The following is a 16,394-nucleotide window of genomic DNA, read 5'->3' as shown; positions in this document are numbered from 1 at the left end:
GAAAAATTGATACAAATTTCATATTATTTGTTCTGAAATCCTATTATGGATGAAGAAGTAATGGATCAGATACAAACACCAGCTGCTCTTCTTAATTATGTGCTAATTTAAAAAGTTCAATACATTGTTTGAGTATTCATCATCAACATAATAGATAGAATCTAGTTTTGCAAACCTAGTATTTAACAAAGTCTCAATCCACATGTATATATCATTATAATTATGCTGTTTTAAACTAGCAATAAAATTATTTTGGACAATTTAATTTTCTTTTTTAACTCATTCGACCCGTACGCCGAGTATAGTCGTCGTCTTTATCTGTTATCGTGTACCGCGCGCCGAGTATAGTCGTCGTATAAAATTTATCGGCTATCCCGCATGACGAGAGTAGTCGTCGCGTATTTAACTACTACTGTATACCGCGTGACGAGTTATGACGGCGCATTTCATTGGTTGCTTCGACGGGTTATATTTAGATTTGAGGTATTTTGACCAATCAGGAAACGCGTTATATCTATAGTATAAAGGTTTACCTATACGAAAGTGAAAATTTTATCGAAATATCTCTATCTGAAAAAAAGTAATATTGCGTTAAAAAAATGGAAAATCGGAAGAATTTATTTGACATTATATTTGATACGGACACGGAATATGGCGTAAATTCGGATTGTGACATTAGTCTCGATAGTGAAAGTGAGATAGAATCAATCCCATAGATCGAGTGACAGTCAAAGTGAAAATGAAAGTGCGGACGAAAAAGTGGAATATTCTCAGTGGAAGACAAACGATCGGTCAGAATTGCCTAAGAGACCATTCACAGGCCCAAATCCAGATCTTGATTCGGACTCAAATGAATTTGATTTCTTTGAACTGTTCTTTTCTGTGTTTCTGATTGAGCTACTTTGTAAACTTTTGATTTTGTTTACAAAAATATTTAGTTGATGACCTTTTTTTCATTCCTTTTTATCAGCAAAGTAACATAATTGAAAGCTCTAGAAAATAAGAGTCACTGTTCTAATGTAAGAAATACAAAAATGTAAACACCTTACAGTTTTTGTATTTATTTTGTAATTATTTTTATATTATCATTATTATATAGATCTATAATTTTTATAATTATTATATATAACTTTGAAATTATCTAAAATTAATCCACACATATAACAATTTTCATTCATATTTATTTTTTCCGGCTAATATTTTCTTACTTTTAGACACAGTAGTAAAGATAAATTATTTATTGTTTCCTTTGAAATTTTCTTTAAAAAAAAATCAACAGGAAAATAAAAGTTTTTTTAAATGAATATGAATTTCTGATGTATATACACCTCTGCACCATAAATGTTACATTTCTTGTCTGTTTTTATGAGCTCCATAACATAATACTTATATTTGCTCATTAGTCATTACTACTTATTTATTTGCATAATGCTTCCAAAGTATTCATTTCTAATTTGTAAATTTCTCAATATATTTTTTAACTTATTATATTATGGAGAAGAATGTTTTAATAGAAATTTATACAGTAAATAAAGTTCTTTTATTACAAATAAACTGATTTTATGTTGAAAATCTTCTTTATTTTATTGATAATAAATCAGTCCAACATGTTGCCATAGTGATGGAAGTTACACCACTGATTAGGTAATTTTATTGCCAACATTTATGTGTCATTTCAGCTTGATTGGATTAAAAATGAGATTGCCAGAGGCAAATTACATAATGCACCCCCTATTATTTATGACCTGTCAATAAAACAGTGCAATATCCCTCAGGGAGACAGTTTAGATAAAATCAATAAGGTACCTAGGAGTTGGCTTATCAGTTATCAGTAGGGTTTAAGTGGTAGATAGTGTACAGGGTTGAATGAGTTAACAAGCCAATGCCAAGGCCATTTCAAAAGTAACATGTGCATGTAACATAACTCTTCCAAGTGGTAATGTACTGCTGATGATTAACCTTTTATCCCATGAGCATATTGCGAAAATTGGATGTTTTCATTGAAAAGCCTCCTGTTACAAGTTCAAACTGCTATGAAACTATGAAAAATGCTTCAATACTGATGAAACTTGGCACAAATGTTGACTAGGCCATAGCCTATGTAACAGCATGCTTAAACGTAAACTTCCTGTTACAATGACAATGGGGGGACATCTCAAAATTGCCAAAAATCACTATTTTGCATTGTTTTTTTCCATCAAAACTGATTTCAAAGCGCTGCAACTTCTCAATGAATTCAGATAGAGTAAAAGGCTTTTCAGTGTCTGTTACTTGTTACGCTAAGATCGACCTGAGGCCATTTTTAGCCTGTCACATGTCCAAAATTTTCTTGGCGATGAGGGGGACTATCGCCCCTCTTCAAACCCCCAAAACATAAGGAGGCACATCCTCCTTCTGGCAACCCCCTGATGTAACCTTTGGATGGGGGGCGGCACAGAAAAAGTGGTCACTTTTTTTAACAACATTTCTCAAACGAAAAACAGTGTTTGGGGGGGGGGGACAAAAACCCGTCGAAACACGTCTATATCAGGGAAAAGGTTAATATGTAAAGAATGTATAAGTGTTGTAAATTTGATTAAGTTTTCATTTTGATCTAAATAAGGCCAACACCAATTTGTGTCTGTGTCCAACGTTACTGACAAACTTGTAAGTTGTTGCCCTCCACCTGTTGCAACCATCTCATCTACTTCCAACCACTGGCATTTGGCTAATTTGTCTTGTCAAATATATTACCTGATATATTGACCTGCCAAAGCTTGATTCTGATATTTTTGTTCTGGGTCAGAAATTTTGCCTCTAGAGGCGAGATATTGCTTTGCAAAAGATACTTCAGCAAACAGGTTGGTAAATAGTCAACTCTGCCCTATACTTACTTGGCACAGCTCAACTCGGCACAGGACAACTCGGCCCTCAATAAAAAATCAAAGGGCTGCAAGCTCTGAGGTATTTTCTGATCTTTGCAATCTAAATCATACTGACTATCTGCATGTATTTTCCTATATAAGTTTATTTTTATAAACTATAATTCATCTTACGCAGCGACTGCGTTAAGATTTTTTTCTATTACAGTTTGAGATTGATTATGTAACATAGATACATACTAGAGTTGCATCAAAAATCATTTTTTATGACAGCCACACTTTATCCTTGCATATCGTGGCTACTTCCTTAAAAAAGACACTTCAAAAAAAATTTGCACGACTAGGATTTGAACCTTAGGCCTCTCACACCCTAAACGAGCGCGATACGAGCGCGATACCCCTGCACCACGGTGAAGTATTAAGTAATAATTATGTAGCCTGAATAAAAAACAAATACATTGTAACTCTAAATTGAGAATTTCCATTTCGTGTTTGTAATCCTTATCAATTTCGAGGTATTTTGTTCATGATAAACCTGTTTAACACTGATAAAAATAATTTAGCGAAAATCTTCTCGCCCAAACAGTCCGACATGTATATATTCCACTACTCGGCAGTCAGATTTATTTGTGTACTACGCCCTGGAGTATTCAGTAATCGACGTAGCTAAACATAGCATTTTCATTGATTAAAATGATATTCATCCGCGAAATTTGTGATTGTAACCTCATATTTCTATTGACTAATCTGAACTTTTAATGCACTGTAATTCGTTAAATGCCTACATTAAAAATTATTCTGTCTTTTAAATTGCTGGTTTATAAGCAGTTTTGAGTGAGAACTACTTTGCGTTGTTAGGTCTGTTAGGAAATTTTGTGTTAGACCGTGGATGTTAGCTATGTATTTACTGATCTTGCGATCAGAAAATACAACAATATTAAACATATTAACTTCTTTGATTACTTGCATGTTGTAAAAGCCAACAAAATGTTATCAATGATAAAATAAGAGATATCTGGTTTATTATTATATAATTGTACATTGTACTTCTGCAGAATTTAAGTATATTTAAAAGAAATTTGTTTTTCTTGCAGATTCATTAAACATTGATATAATACAAATGTGTTTCCTTTGATGCTTTTTGTTTGTTAAGTAATCTTTAATAAAATATGAAATAAAAAAGCTTCTAATTAGTTGCAGGAGGTCATTTATCAAATTTGAACGATTGTGTCAAACATAATTATCCCCTGATTAATCGGTACTGTACCCTTTCCTGAACATACACATTAGTACATGATGAACTTGAACTGACCCTATGTAAGTCCTATTAAAATGATGTCGCTTTGAGATATTTTTGCTTCTGGGCTTGACCGAAGCCTGTAACGTCTAATATATTGGACTAGAAAAGGGCTGAACTGACTCAGGGGCCGAGTAATTTTTAGAGCTGAGCTGACCCTGATTCTACAGGTTTTATAGTACTTTTGCAAACAGGACGTTTCGGCCCCAAACCAAATCGGCCACTTTGCAAAAATTGGCCCCTAGACGTTTCGGCCCTTTTCTGCAAGACGTTTCAGCCCTTTTCTATAACAGTTTAATTAAAGTATTAAAAGAATTTTTATACAGAAAAATTGTTACAAATAGTAGTATATTGATTGATTGATGGCACTCAAATGATTAATTAAGACACTAAAATCCTTAATTAACAAGCATTTATCATAGTATTGCAAGCAATCCATAAGTCCCCTACCGGTTAGAACCTCATCAACATTCTGAAGGGCCATTGGCCATTCACTTATGTTTCAATTTTTCTCTATTTTAAGTAAATTTGTTGGAAAAGTTCTTTAAAAGTGATCACAGGAAACAGTTTTTATGAACAGACAGACAGACGGACTGAAGGACACTCAAAAGTTAATATTTGAAACATCCCTGTTACCAAAATATAACATTTTAAAAGCAAAATTCTTAAAGAGGAGATAACTCTTGAATTAAAGATGCAATTTCATAAACATTTTCAGCTCTTTTTGACTAATCACAAATATTGTTATATTTGCCATGTTTTAAGCCTATTTGTTGCCAAGGCAACAGATATTTTTTCAAAATAGGAAGAACAGATAAGACATGCATAATCTCAAGACTGCTATCTACCCATACATGTATGTCAAGTTTCATAAAAATATTTCCAGTACCTTTTGAGTTATCACTGGATTCAGTTTATGTGTAAAATTTGCCATATTTTCAGTCTATGTGTTGCCATAGCAACCAGAATTTTCAACATAGGAAGAAAAGAAAAAGATGTGCATAATCTCAAGACTGCCATCTACCCATATGTCAAGTTTCATAAAAATATTTCCAGTACTTTTAGCGTTATCACTGGATCCAGTTTATGTGTAAAATTTGCCATATTTTCAGCCTATTTGTTGCCATAGCAACCAGAATTTTCAACATAGGAAGAAAAGAAAAAGACGTGCATAATCTCAAGACTGCCATCTACCTATATGTCAAGTTTCATAAAAATATTTCCAGTACTTTTTGTGTTATCACTGGATCCAGTTTATGTATAAAATTTGACATATTTTCAGCCTATTTGTTGCCATAGCAACCAGAATTTTCAACGTAGGAAGAAAATAAAATAACGTGCATAATCTCCATACTGCCATCTATCCATATACCAAGTTTCATAAAAATATTTTCAGTACTTTTCAAGTTACCGTGGGATCCAGTTTTGTGGACGGACGGACTGGCGGACGTTCTAACAGGAGAGTAATTATGTGGCTACTCTATTGTTCTCTCTATTGTTCTTTTTAGCCACACAAAAGAAAATAGCCATATAAAAGCATTACGGAATGAATGACATCAAAGAGAAAGAACAGTTACCTATTGTCCCTCTAGCCACATAATTACTCTCCTGTGAGTGCGGACTGACAGACGGACGGACGGACAGAGGGTAAACCTAAAGTCCCCTCCGGTAAACCGGTAGGGGACTAATAATCCTTTATAGATTTATTGATCTCTTAATTTAACTATTGAGATAAATGCTATTTTTTTCAATGTGTAACAATAAAAGACACTTATTCCTTAATTTAATTTACAGTTGACAAACTGCAAAATCGTTTTGATTAACAAAGTTAATCACACTTACACCTCAAAAATCATTATCTTTTGATCTCTATTTACCATATAACAGCTATTTAACTATTTAGATATATAACGGATAAATCCGTGGATATATGTTTTTTTTCAAGGTGCAACAAATTAATCATTTATAGCTTATTGCTAACAAGCGGTTAGCAATATCAAAGATTTTTTTTTAAATTATGATTTGTTATAATTTCTTGAAAATATTCTGAGTTATTGTTGTACCATTCTGATTGAAAATCTATCACTTTAAAAGTAATATGAAATTAGGCAAGGCCTATGAACGGGGAAGTCGTTAAAAATTCCTTTCATTCTTTCTGTTTTAAAGGTGTTATTCGGTATTACATGCACCGCTTCCGTTTTCACTCGGAACACTCGACGATTATCATTTATCCGAAAAGTTGAGATTTGTTCCGTTATCGGAATACCCCGCCTATTATCATTGAGTTACATTGTAAATGGCGGCGCCCGACTAGAATTGACACTGAAAATTTCATTGATAGGTATAGAATTCTATATATTTTTTAATTGTTTTTTATTTGATTTTCTTTTACATATACACGTGTAGTCTATAGCCGGGCAAGCCAAAGCCCGGACCCGCTTCGCGGGCCTGGTCTTTGACTTCCCCGTATAAAAATGTAATTTATAAAAAAATGTCTGTTTTATTTCATGACAGTACAAGTATAATTTTTCAACTGTTAATGTTATGTGTTGTATATGCTAAAACTCGTCACTTACTATTAATTTAATAAATGTTTGTTCCATGTATTGTTCTATGTCTTGCTTTTAAATCGTTCAAATTAAAAAAAAACTTTTAGATGATAAAAAGATAAAATTCTGTTTCAGTGTTCGTGTACTAAATATGGGGCCGATTTGGCTATGGGCCGAAACGTCCGGGGCCGAAACGTCTTGGGTAATTTGGGGCCGATACGTCTTGGGGCCGAAATGTCTCGAAATCAGTACTTTAACTATTAAAGATCTACAATACTATAGGCCTAATCGTTACTAACAAGAATGAGAAATTAGATAATCTACTTTTGTAGAAGAAATGTTTAAAGAAAAAAATGCAAATTATTCTCAGAATCTTAAATTATTGCGATAAATTAAAAAGACAGTCATGGCAGCGCAACATTTCGATACAGGATTGTCCTTTTAAGCAAATGAAATCATTTCTCAGTAAATCTACACTGTGATAAAATCGGCTAAACAATTACAAAGTTATTGTTTTGATAATGCACAACTTACGCTACACGACGCCATATTTCAAGGCCATTTCACAGTTGTAAATTTTGATTGGTTTATCGGTTTATAGAATTGTATAAACTTACCGTTGATTGGATGACGTGTGTTTATATTTTGAAAAGTAAATGGGTCATAAAAATATGTACGCCACTAAATTATTTCCTCACCATCGGTTGTAGGCAGTTGAGTACTAAATTATCGTAGACATATTCAAAGTTAGTTCCATTTTAATAAAGTAAGTACTGTGAATAAAGTATATGTTTACAAATATGAGTAAAACAGAATTAAAATTATTAAGTGAAAAAATAATTATTAAGAAAAGATAGCCAACTGTTTACCGTTATAAACAAACTGGTACCAAATAATCTCTCTTTTGCCCAAAATGCATGCACGTTGATGAGAGGCACGATACTTTAGCAGAAGATATACAGAACTCGGTGTAGTAAGCAAGTCCACTGTCCGTAATACAGAGTAGATCCAGTATTCCATGTTTTATTCCATTCATTCAGTAATGGTTTATCATTTAATAATGTTTTTCTTTTATTCATCACATATAGATCTATTTATGAAAACAAAAAAAAATAAACAACAACATATGAGAAGTGGATCTACTATTGTATTACAAGCATTGGTCAGAATAAAAACGCTTCCCACAAAATAGAGTAAGCCACGCCTTTAATATATCAAATATCGTTATTTTTACTGTACGTTTACTTGATGCTTGTGAGTATATACTTATATATATAGATGCAACACATATAATAAAATATTCATAAACCATCCTTCGGGTCTTGTTAAGTGCTAGTAAGCCATCCAAATATATTACATAAATGTTTCACTTGGAACGGCGAGACAAAAAAAGCTCCCAATCAAAATAACAAAAAAAAAACCCAACTGTGTGTCTTGTGGACCATGCACCTGCCAATGTATGAATGGCCCTATACTACCGGCTGGGACGACGAGGATGTGTACCAGCTAGGGTGTGTGAGCCTTGTTATGGTATCAAGAACGATAATTTTTTATGCAATATTTTAAACTGGTATTTGTGTTACTTTCCTTTATTTGTTATATCTAAGTAACTTGCTTGTATATGTACCTCTCTGACACCAGCATTTTCTTTTCATCTCTGGTCATAATAACGTCTGTGTAAACATATTCACGAATGAAATAAATAAATAAATAGCTATATAGAATCTTGTTATCCCCCATGATACATAATGGTAATAGCCATTACTTATTATATACCTATAAATTTTCTTCCTAAAATAAATACGGAATATTATGTTGTAGTAGCTTTCTGAGGCTCTGTATTTTGCTACGAGCAGCGGTGGAAAATTAATATCTCGCGAGACCGAAGGTCGAGCGAGATATCAATTTTCCAACGTTGCGAGTAGAAAAATACATAGTCCCAGAAAGCTACTACAACATAATTTTCATTTTATTATATACCTTTTCGTTTTATTCAGAAAATGAAATGTAGTTGTCAAGAAATAAATTCATGACTGACGGATGAATATGTAATTCTTGCAAATAGGCCACGCCTTTAATAATTTTGGTTCCCGTTTCCAAATGCAACGTTATACAAAGCTAAGATCGGAACCAACGTCAAAAATAGTCCGGCACTTCCATATATGGTACCGTATTTGTCACTAACATAATACGGAAATTTCTATCCGTTGAAGAGTATTTGCGCTTCAATATTTGCGTGTATTTTAGGCAGAAAATTTATAGGTATATAATAAACGCCAATATTAAAGCGCAAATACGTTTCATCGGATAGAAATTTCCGTATTATGTTAGTGACAAATACGGTACCATATATGGAAGTGACGGACTGTTTTTGACGTTGGCTCCGATCTTAGCTTTGTATGACGTTGCATTTGGAAACGGGAAGCAAGATTATTAAATTAAGGCGTGGCCGGTTTTCAAGAATTACTTGGGTATTCATCTGTCAGTCATGAATTTATTTCATAACAACTCCATTTCATTTTCTGAATAAAACGAAAAGGTACGTATATAATAAAAGGAAAATTATGTTGTAGTAGCTTTCTGAGACTATGTATTTTTCTACTCGCAACGTTGGAAAATTGATTCGGTCTCGCGAGATATCAATTTTCCACCGCTGCTCGTAGCAAAATACAGAGCATCAGAAAGCTACTACAACATAATACTCCGTATATATCAGTCCAACTACGGAATGCCGTTAGGGCCATCGCCTATGAATGTGTTGATCTAAAACGCGATAGTCGATAGTACGATGGTGAAAACGCGAAATCACGAAACTACGATGGTGAAAACGCGAAAGCACGATGATGAAAACGCGATAGTACGATGATGAAATCGCGACAGTACGATACTACGATGATGAAAACGCGATAAACTATCGTGTTTTCACCATCGTACTGTCGCGTTTTCACCATCGTAGTTTCGTGATTTCGCGTTTTGAGGGACTCTGTAGACTTTATAACACGAAATAAACGTGCGTTGATGCTATTATAGCGTAACATTTTAAAACAGATTCATGTAAAGATGATGTTGTATATTTAATACAAAACACAATTACATTAAATCCTTGTGCTTAGACGGTATTTATCCAATGCCACATATTTTACGTATGCGTTTTATTTTTCCGGGGCCAACAACTTGGGAAATTCTCAGAACCAAACGAAATTTTGAATTTTAATTGATTTAACAAAGCTTGACACTGGAGATTTATTATCTCAAATAAAAAACAACGTTACATTACTCAACCCTCTACCCAAGACAAAACATGACCCTCAGAAATTTTTAGAATGATTTCATATTGACGGTAGAAAAAAGATTACTGACATCAGAATCGGTTTTTTTCAAGCACACAAGTTTATAAAAAAAATCAGGAACTAAACATTATTCTCTCAAAGAAATATAAAGAGCAGAAACATCAATGAAACAACATTTTCTCATATTTATTGGCTGCAAGCCATTTGTTTTGAATAACTTGTTCCGGTAAGGTGGTTTCCTGTTTCCTGTTTCCAATTGTTAGTGCATGATTGAACGGGAAACCAGCTGCAATCGTGTCAATCGCAACTTTTCGGCCTTTTCCGTCACTCTTCGGATTACTGATAATAGCCGATGTAGTTCCGATTGCAATCGTGACAATTCGGGCGATTCTGTCATATTGCGGAATCAGACAAAGTAATATTACGGAAACCTAAGCTATTTTAGTTACTTCGGTAATACCAGTTTGTTTATATAAATAGGATTTCTATTTTTACTTGATTTATCGGTTTAAACCGTAATAAATTATAAACGAAATTGTTCCGTTTCAATTGTTTTTCAAGACGCAAAAGTTAGTTTCTTTTATAATTGTTTTTTGTCTGCATTAGTTTTATACAATAGAGAATGGTGACTGTAGTAGTATTCCGTCTTCAAAGGGTGGTCTTGCTTACCAAATCACGCATGATCGAGTTATATTTAGATCTACTGAACGCAATTCAACTTCTTGGTGAGGTAATCTAAAAATTGCCCATGCATATCATTAACCATGCCACGTGCTGATCTACAGATAGCGAGCGCATCGTATTTGTGATCGTGTAACATAGTTGATACATGCTTATTAATTGGTACCACGGAACGAATTATTTTAGTGCATTTACTTGTCTATAAAGCAAACGAATGATTTCTCTGCGAAAAATGGGAAATGAAATGTGCACACTTGTTTCCTTTCAGTATGATAGATAGCTCTCCACGTTAATATTTTTACGATTGATCATTTTCTTTATTAGTTTTATACAATAGAGAATAGATTTCAAATCGTTTTGACAAAAAATATTCGTTTTTCCAAAAAAAAACCCCAACTAAATAAACCCTTTATGATATACAAATACCGTAATTCAAAAAAATTGTGATAATAAATTGAAACAAAAAAAAAACAACAAAAACACAACAATTTTAAAGGGTTGGGATAAAGGCACAACTGTACAAGCCTTTCCTTTTAAAAGGAAACTTTATTTTGTGTTATCTTGTTTTGTAAGCTATGTTTTGTTCCCAATTAGATGTGCCTTGTTTTATAATTACCTGTCCCATATGAGCCAACACAATGTTGTCCCATATGAGCCAACACAATGTTGGACAAATTAAGGCCAATAAGGATAAATACTAGTTCCCTCAACACAACCCCATATGAGCCATACAATATGGACACACTCAGACCCCGTAACAAAACATACAGTTATATGAGCTAATCTCAGGTTATATGTGAAGAATGATATAGAAGGGAACAGGCCCAAACAAAAATAAAGCAGCCCATCAATTAAACGGTACACATTTTAGTTTGTTCTGTTCTATATCATTTGCTGAGTCTCACGTTCTTTGTTTAAATGTATTTTTTGTAAACTTTTATATATCTTTATTTTTGGAAATAAAGGCAAATCGCCAATAAAAATTTGCTCTAAGAGTGGGTCGTTGATAAACAGAAGATCAAGTACACAAATTTTATATAACATTTATTAAATATCAAAATTGGACTGAAAAAAGGCTACCTTATCATTTAGGCATTTTATCAAAATTCAAAATTGACCGTGGCAACCAATGTCTGTGGCACCGTTAAGCTGCTAGTGCTTTGTGACGGCCTTAGCAACAACACTTCACTGACTGAAAATAAATTTCTTAGTAAATTTAATTAAAACAATAAAATGCGTCTGTGGCTTTCCATATTTTAACAAAACAAAATTCAAAATTGGACCGATATAGGCAGAATTTATCTTTGGGAAATCATTTCATATTTTATAAATTACTAAATTGTCTGTGGCTTACCGGCAGCCGGATCGATATGCGAGTGATGGTAACATATGAGGCGGTTATCTCGATATATCTGAGACATCTGGAAGAACTACATGACGGGATGAAGAAGACCACTCTGAGGGGATGAGAAGTCCATGACCAAGCCCAAAAATGTCGCACTCTCAAAGTAGGCATTAAGGGGGGAGGTCAAAGAAGACATCTTCGAAGACCGAAGACGTGGAAGAGTTCTTCTAGACCCACCAGATGAGGGAAGCAGTCCATGGTCCTCAGTGAATTACTGAATTTCAATCAAATAGGTCACCACTTTAGAATTATAACATACTTTAAGGGCATGACTGGTGACATGTCCGGGGTCCGTACTCGATAGCGAAAGCTGCTTTTTTTAAATGCAATAAACAATAATTATAAATGTCATGCTACAGCCGACTTTGACTTATCTCGCCCGAGCAGACGAAAAGTTGGTAAAGGGGGTGTGGCAATTCTGTGGCATAAGAGACTTGATAATTGTATTACGCCTTTAGCTATAGATGATGATCATATCATAGGTATTCAGATACAGATACAACCACAATCATATGTGTTTCTATTTCAGATATATTTACCATGTTCTAATCACCCTATAAATGTTTTCAGAGATTATATTGATAAACTTTATAACCTGTGGTATATGTATGCTGAAATTGGTATACCCATATTTGTTGGAGACTTTAATACTAATTTGCGTAGTAATTTAAGTGCTAGAGAACATATTCTATCTGGATTTTTAAATGATACAAACTTGGTCGCAATTGACATGTTAGAAAGTTGTCAGGGTGCTAGGAACACGTTTGTTTCATATGATAATTGTCAAGAATCATTTATTGATCATATTTGCATGCCAATTGAATTTGAATATTGCTCTGTAAAATGTGAAATTATTGATGATGAATGTCTAAACGTCTCCCGACACAGACCCATTATTTGTTCATTGAAATTTCCTTTAACCCCTACTGACGGCACACGTACGCTTGATAATGACTGTTCTCCTAAAGTCAACTGGAGTAAAGTTACAGCAGAGGATAAGCAACATTATACTTCCCAATTAGCAGAGCGCGTCGCCATAGAAGTCTTCAGATTGATCCCAACAGATACACACGGCATTGACAGGGCATATCAGACTCTCGTAGATAGCATTAATGTTGCATCGTCATGCCTACCCGTACCAAAATTTAAACGTCACGTCAAGCCGTACTGGAACGAGGAGCTAAACAAACTTCACAAAATAATGGAAAGGAAACGCGCTTCATGGTGTATGGAAGGCCGCCCGCGTAACAATGACAATAATGTTTATCGTGAATATAAAGACGCGAAACGCTTATTTCGACGAGCGCATAGACATTACACAGAACTATTTATGTCGAAAATGGATAGCGAAATTGACCAAGCAGCTGAAGTCGATTCTAAATCATTCTGGAAAATGGTGAACTTGCGGCGAAAAAATATTAATTCTAGTGCAGGTGCAGGAATCAAGTTTAACGGAGATGTATACAGAGATCAGCAGGCGTTGACTGAACAATGGGCTATATACTTTCAAGACTTATATACGCCAACAGAGAATCCAGAGTATGATAATCAATGGCGAGATTCCGTTAACAGTTACGTGTCAAATGTTATCAACACCAGTGTTCCGGATACGAATGCAACTGTGTCTGCTACAACTATCGCTGACCTTATAAAATCTTGCCCCAAAGGAAAAGCATGTGGTCCAGACAAAATAACTTACGAACATCTCATAATAGCTAATGAGATACTTTCGCCTCTACTCGCAAACCTATTTACGGGTATGTTACGACTTTGTTATATCCCAAAAACAATGAAAATGGGTTCAATTATTACCTTACATAAAGGCGGGAAAAACGTAGAGATAACCCGAACAATTTTAGAGCAATAACTCTTACATCCGTCGTTTTAAAACTGTATGAAATGGTCTTACTGCAACGATGTAAAGAAACAATATTGGACACCATACGTACTCAGCAAGGCGGATTCCAGGAACAGCTAGGGTGTCTCATGACGTCATTTGTGGTACGTGAAAGTGTTCTCTACGCTGCTGAACAAGACAGCAAGTTATACATATGCTTTCTAGATGGACGCCAAGCCTTTGACCGTGTATGGCATCAGGGCTTGCTATATAGACTACATGAAACAGGCATCGACAGCACTTCTTTTCTTAACTTTGTTGAAATGTATAGGGAAATTTCAAGTACCGTCAGAAATAGAGGTTACGTATCCAATCCGATTTCAATTCGCCAAGGCACACGTCAAGGCAGCAAAAGTTCGCCGTTATTATATTTATGCTTCATAAATGGACTAATCAAAGAGCTTGAGTCTTGTCAAGCTGGTTTTTGTATGTACAATATGAACATTTGTGCACCGACTGTAGCAGACGACATGATACTTGTAGCTTTCTCGAAACGAGGACTTGAACATATGTTAACTATTTGCAGCGAATATTCACGTAAGTGGCGCTACGATTACAATTCAGAAAAGTCTGGCATCATTGTGTTTAACAACCGTAACAAACACCCAGCAGAAAGAGTGTGGACATTAGGGTCACAGCACGTGAATGAAGTTGACGAATATACACACCTTGGAATTACTTGTGATAAAAATTTATCTTCAAAGAAATTCATACAAGAAGCTTGTTCAAAACTCAGAGGAACCTACTTAGGCATCGTGAACAGTGGTCTACACCCGGAAGGTCTTAATCCGTTGACATACAGAACTATATATGCATCGGTAGTTATACCCAAGGCTATGTTTGGCTGCGAATTACTAAATAGTTATTCCAAAACTGAAATGAACTTACTTGAGCGTTCGCATAGATTCTGCATTAAGTCAATATTGGGACTCAAAGGAAACACAAACACGAACTACAGTCTAGCTACAATAGATATGGACTCATGTGAAACTATAATAGACAGTAGAAAATTAACATTCTTTGGACAGCTCTGTCGACTACCGACTCGATATATGGCTAAGACTGTCTTCTTGAATCGTCTTACTAGATATTTGAACTGCGACGAACAAATAATGGGGTTTATTCCAGATATCTACAGAATTTTAGTGAAATACAACCTATTACATGTGTTACAAACATACACCTCAACCGGAATATTTCCATCTAAATGTCAGTGGAAAAATGTGATACAAAGATGTGTAGCAATGCCTGCTAAATATGAAAGACTTAACGCCCTTTTGGAACTTCGACCATCAGCTCCAGAGTTCCTTCCAAAGGTCAACAATCCATGTGCACTTTTCTCTCGTGAAATATATTCAAAAGATGTGCGGCTATGGATTATGTCCCTTGTATCGGTCGTCGGGAACTTGTTCTCTAGACAATACATTCAGAGTTGTTCTCTGTGCAACGCCACGTGCATTAATATCGTGGATCATGTTCTAAACTTTTGTATTAAAAGGACAGATATTCGACAATTACTTTGGTCCTACATGTTTGAAACTATGGGGATTAATGCGTATGTAGAATGGATAATGTGTGCTCGAGAAAGACAGACAGATCAGCTGATAGCGTTGGCGTTTTATCAAGCGACTTGCCGTCAGTACACATTCTTGAAAATGCTCCATAAAATGTTTAGAAATACATTTACTTGATTTTCTATGCTATAATTTGGAACTGTGTAATGTATATTTATGAACTTATTTGTTGGCATTTAACACTCGTATGCTAAGGTTACTTGTACAAGATTTAAGACAAACAATATTGTATAAGCATTTGTATCAAAGTGTCAAATACCTTATGTCATTTCAGAAGCCTATACTTTTTTCGATTCGACCAGCATAGGCTATTGTTTAATATGGCAGACCCGATAGCATAAAATGTGCCTCACATAGACCAAGTTCTTTAAGTAATTTCGTTTTCGGCTTTAAGATATTGAATCTATATAAGACACAATGTTGTATTTTAAAGAAGTATACGAACCTATATGAAAAAAAAAATCGTAACAGTTATTCAAAGTCAAAATGCAATAATAGTAGCAGCATTAGTAATATTTCTTTACTTGCAGTAATTTATATTGTTCAATTCTCTTGAATGAAGTCATAATGACTCTAATATGACAATGTTAATATCGTTATATGGTACATTATTACTACTTATTGGTATACTAAGAAAGATACAGCTATTTTCCAAAATTGTCTCTCTAATTCTAAAATAACACAAAGCATAATGTTTTCAATTTTGATAATAAATGACTGCTAAAGAACTAACCCAAAGTTCTATTACCATTTAAAATGTATTGTTAAAAATATTTGTTGAACACATTTTATTATTCTATTCTTAAACTTTAACAACGAGTTATATGCGTCCTTTTGTGG

The 16,394-nt window shown here is 34.3% G+C and overlaps 2 protein-coding genes across 2 annotated transcripts in view; one reads left to right on the top strand and one right to left on the bottom strand.

The window, feature by feature from the left end:
- LOC132732164 (HMG box-containing protein 1-like) overlaps nucleotides 1–7,303 on the bottom strand; it is a 38,542-nt gene extending 31,239 nt beyond the window's left edge. Inside the window, exon 1 of the mRNA XM_060718532.1 lies at nucleotides 7,242–7,303. Within this exon, the coding sequence (XP_060574515.1) occupies nucleotides 7,242–7,256 (15 nt within the window). The 5' untranslated portion in view covers nucleotides 7,257–7,303. The remainder of the gene's footprint in view (nucleotides 1–7,241) is intronic.
- Nucleotides 7,304–12,048: 4,745 nt separating this feature from the next.
- LOC132732159 (uncharacterized) lies at nucleotides 12,049–13,950 on the top strand. Its single transcript, XM_060718527.1, has 2 exons — nucleotides 12,049–12,060; nucleotides 12,613–13,950. Exons 1-2 carry the CDS (start codon nucleotides 12,049–12,051, stop codon nucleotides 13,948–13,950), a joined length of 1,350 nt encoding a protein of 449 aa, XP_060574510.1.
- The last annotated feature ends 2,444 nt before the right edge of the window (nucleotides 13,951–16,394 follow it).

Source organism: Ruditapes philippinarum, unplaced genomic scaffold, assembly GCF_026571515.1.
Source record: "Ruditapes philippinarum isolate M1 unplaced genomic scaffold, ASM2657151v2 ctg325_1_1_1_1, whole genome shotgun sequence".
Lineage (NCBI taxonomy): Eukaryota > Metazoa > Mollusca > Bivalvia > Venerida > Veneridae > Ruditapes > Ruditapes philippinarum.
This window is presented reverse-complemented; position numbering and strand designations above follow the sequence as displayed.